We start from the raw sequence: 2,910 nt of genomic DNA on the forward strand, positions 1-2,910 counted from the left end.
AGACCCCTTTAGCACCTCCCATAGCTCGTCCCATACCATCACCCATCCATCCCTGGGCTGTGCGAGGGGCCGCAGCACCGGCTGGGTCGTCCTCGACACGGCTCGCGTCCCCACCCCGGCAGCTTTTTGGAGCCCTGGTCCACGGATGCCACACCAGCCTCATCCATCTGGATCTCTCCAAAAACGTGTACTCCCACAAGTAAGCCCCCGGCACGGCGGGGAGGGGAGCGCAGTACCCAGGCGGGTGGCCGGTGCCGGGTGGCGGATGATGCCACGTTGTGCCCATCCTTTTCAGGAGGGTGAAAACCATCTCCCCTGACATCAAGGAGTTTTTCAGCCAGGCCTGTGCCCTCAGGCACGTCTCCCTGGCAGGTACCAAGCTGCCAGCGGATGCTGTAAGGTGAGGTGGGGCTGCGAGTCCACCGAGGGGGCTGGATTTGGGGTGAGCATGGTCTGGGGAGGGGGGGGGAAACCTCGCTCAGGGCTTTGCGTGTTGAGAGGGCTGGCGGGGAGGATGGATGGGGCTGTGAGAGGCAGAGCTCTGGGAAGGATGTCTTCTCCAGCACCCTGCTCCCGCTGCCTGGACCATCATGGGGTGCCCCATGGTGCCCCATACCACCGGCTGGCGCCCCCGTTGCTTGCACCGATGGGTGGCTTCGGTGACTTTTCCAGGGAGTTGCTGCAAGGGCTGGCAGACAACAGTCACATCAGTGACCTGCACCTGGATCTTAGCAACTGCGAGGTGAGGGGCCAGCGCCCACGGGTGCCGTCATTCCAGCCCGGGGGTCCTATTGCGGCAGTCAAGGGGGCTTGCTCCCTGTGCGGGAGGGTCCGTGCCCTGTCTGCTGCGGGGCTGGGGTGACCTTCCCGACGGCAGGATCTCGTTTGCAGGGCTCGGCGCCTCCCCTTGTACTGATGTCTTGCTGTTTCTTCCAAGCTGAGATCAGCGGGGGCCCAGGTCATCCAGGATCTCATCCCTCACGCCAGCTCCATCAGCGACCTGGACTTGTCTGACAACGGTAGGTTGCTTTTTCCCCCGCCTGGGAGATGATCTCCTCCATCTTGCGGGTCCAGCCGCCACGGGCTGTTTGGCAGAGGCCAGCTCAGCCCCAGCACCTCGTGAGCTTGTAGGAGTCCCCAGGGAGATGGGTAGGGTCTGCTGCGCTTGCCTGCCTCTTAACCACGCTGGCTAATGCTACGTTAAACTGCACTTGCCACCTGTAAAAGCCCTTCAGCAGCAGAAGCTGCAGCACTACCGGCTGTGTCTCACGGGGATGAAGGCACCCAACGGCAAGCGGTGGATTCCTGCCTGAGAAATTACCACCTCATCAGGTTTTTACGGCTTTCTACCCCCAAAACCACTCGCCCCTCCGCCTTCCCAAAGCAAGTCCTTACACGTGCTCTTCTTCATCCGCTGATGTCCTTCCCAGCGTGCCAGGCCTCTTTCCATCACCTTCCAGTGCCGCATCCCGCGGTGGGTAGCGGTGGTGGCCCTTGCCTCTCCCCTCGTTCAGGGAGACCATCTCCAGCACGGGGCGGCGTGGGGTGGCTTCTTCATCCCCTCCTGCCTCAGGACTTGCCAAAAATTCGTGTTGCACATGTTTCTTGGTACGAGCCTCTTCGGCTCACTGAACCCAAGGTGGTCTCACGTTGCTTGCTGGGGATTTGAAGCATTGAAAAGGTCTCCCTGGGCTGAAACTCTTCCCATCTCTCTGCAGGAGTTTGCAGCCTCTGCTGCTAACCTTGTCCTGCTGCGGCCTCCAAAGCCATGGGCGAGCAGTCCTAATTATCACAAACATCACCTCTGCCAGCTCTTAATTTCACCTAAAAGGCCCCAAACCTTAAAGCAGTCTTGCTAAGGTCTCACAGCAGACCGTGCAGCTCCTCGACAGCCAGACGGCTCTGGGAAAGCTGACGTGGTCTGGAGTCCTTCAAAAACCTGTTCAGGCCACCAATGCTCCGAAAGCTCACTCTCTTACCCAAAATCTCCGGCCAACATTTACCGAAATATGCTTCTATCTTTGGCTTTCCCAGTAGAGCGGCTCCGTGCAGGAGGGACAGTCCCGTAGGTGGGTCTTGGTGCCTCTTGCCCTTGGCTGGCAGAGCGGCTGCACGAGCAGATCCCTGCCCTGTGGGAAGGACATCACCTTTGCTTGCCGAGTTTCCCTGGGGGTGCTGCAGCCGTGAGGCTGGGAGTGCAGGCAGCTGCCTGCAAACTGCGGGAGCCCCTCCCGTGTTGTCCAGGGTGGTGGGTGGGTGACGGGGGGCACATACCTGCGGGGTGGCAGAAAGCAAGCGCCGTCTCTAGCTCCGTAAGCGCTCAGCGCAGCCTTGGCACCCCAAATAGCAGGAGTCCCCAGAGCAGGTGCTCCTTCTCTGGGGTCACCTCTCAGGGACCCCGGCTCTGCACGGGTCTTCCGTCTCCTTGGGGGAGCCATGAAGAGGAGGAAGGCGCTCAGGAGTTGCCCTGGGCATCTCTCCACCATCCCACGGCGGCAGCTTGGTGGCTCTGCAGGTCTCCTGTGAGGGACCACCTTGGTGCCACCTCTGTGGACTGCTTGGAGCATCCCAGTGAGTGTCTCCCATCTCTCGCAGGCTTCGACCCCGACATGGTGACGCTGGTGCTCTCCATCGGCAGAAGCAAGTCCATTAGGCACGTCTCTCTGGGGAAAAACTTCAACATCAAATCCAAGTAAGCGCAAAGCCGCAGCACCCAGGCCAGGAGCCGTCCTGGCACCGTGCACCCACCCTGACACACTCTCCCCATCCAAAGCCCACGGGCTGGTCGGGAATGCCAGGGATTGCCTGCCCGTCCTGCCTGCTCCAACCCAATGGGGAGACTGGGGCCGTGGGGGGACCGTCACCTGCTCCTGGTGCTGTCCCTGTGGGACCGCAGGCGCTGCAGGGACA

At 61.2% G+C, this 2,910-nt stretch overlaps 1 protein-coding gene across 1 annotated transcript in view; it reads left to right on the top strand.

Moving 5' to 3' along the window:
* Positions 1 to 2,910, top strand: part of RLTPR (RGD motif, leucine rich repeats, tropomodulin domain and proline-rich containing) — a 24,794-nt gene that overhangs the window by 7,934 nt on the left and 13,950 nt on the right. Inside the window, exons 14-18 of the mRNA XM_009330369.1 lie at positions 123 to 199; positions 296 to 400; positions 673 to 742; positions 938 to 1,019; positions 2,596 to 2,692. Of these exons, the coding sequence (XP_009328644.1) occupies positions 123 to 199; positions 296 to 400; positions 673 to 742; positions 938 to 1,019; positions 2,596 to 2,692 (431 nt within the window). The remainder of the gene's footprint in view (positions 1 to 122; positions 200 to 295; positions 401 to 672; positions 743 to 937; positions 1,020 to 2,595; positions 2,693 to 2,910) is intronic.

Source organism: Pygoscelis adeliae, unplaced genomic scaffold (assembly GCF_000699105.1).
Source record: "Pygoscelis adeliae isolate BGI_AS28 unplaced genomic scaffold, ASM69910v1 Scaffold458, whole genome shotgun sequence".
Classification (NCBI taxonomy): domain Eukaryota; kingdom Metazoa; phylum Chordata; class Aves; order Sphenisciformes; family Spheniscidae; genus Pygoscelis; species Pygoscelis adeliae.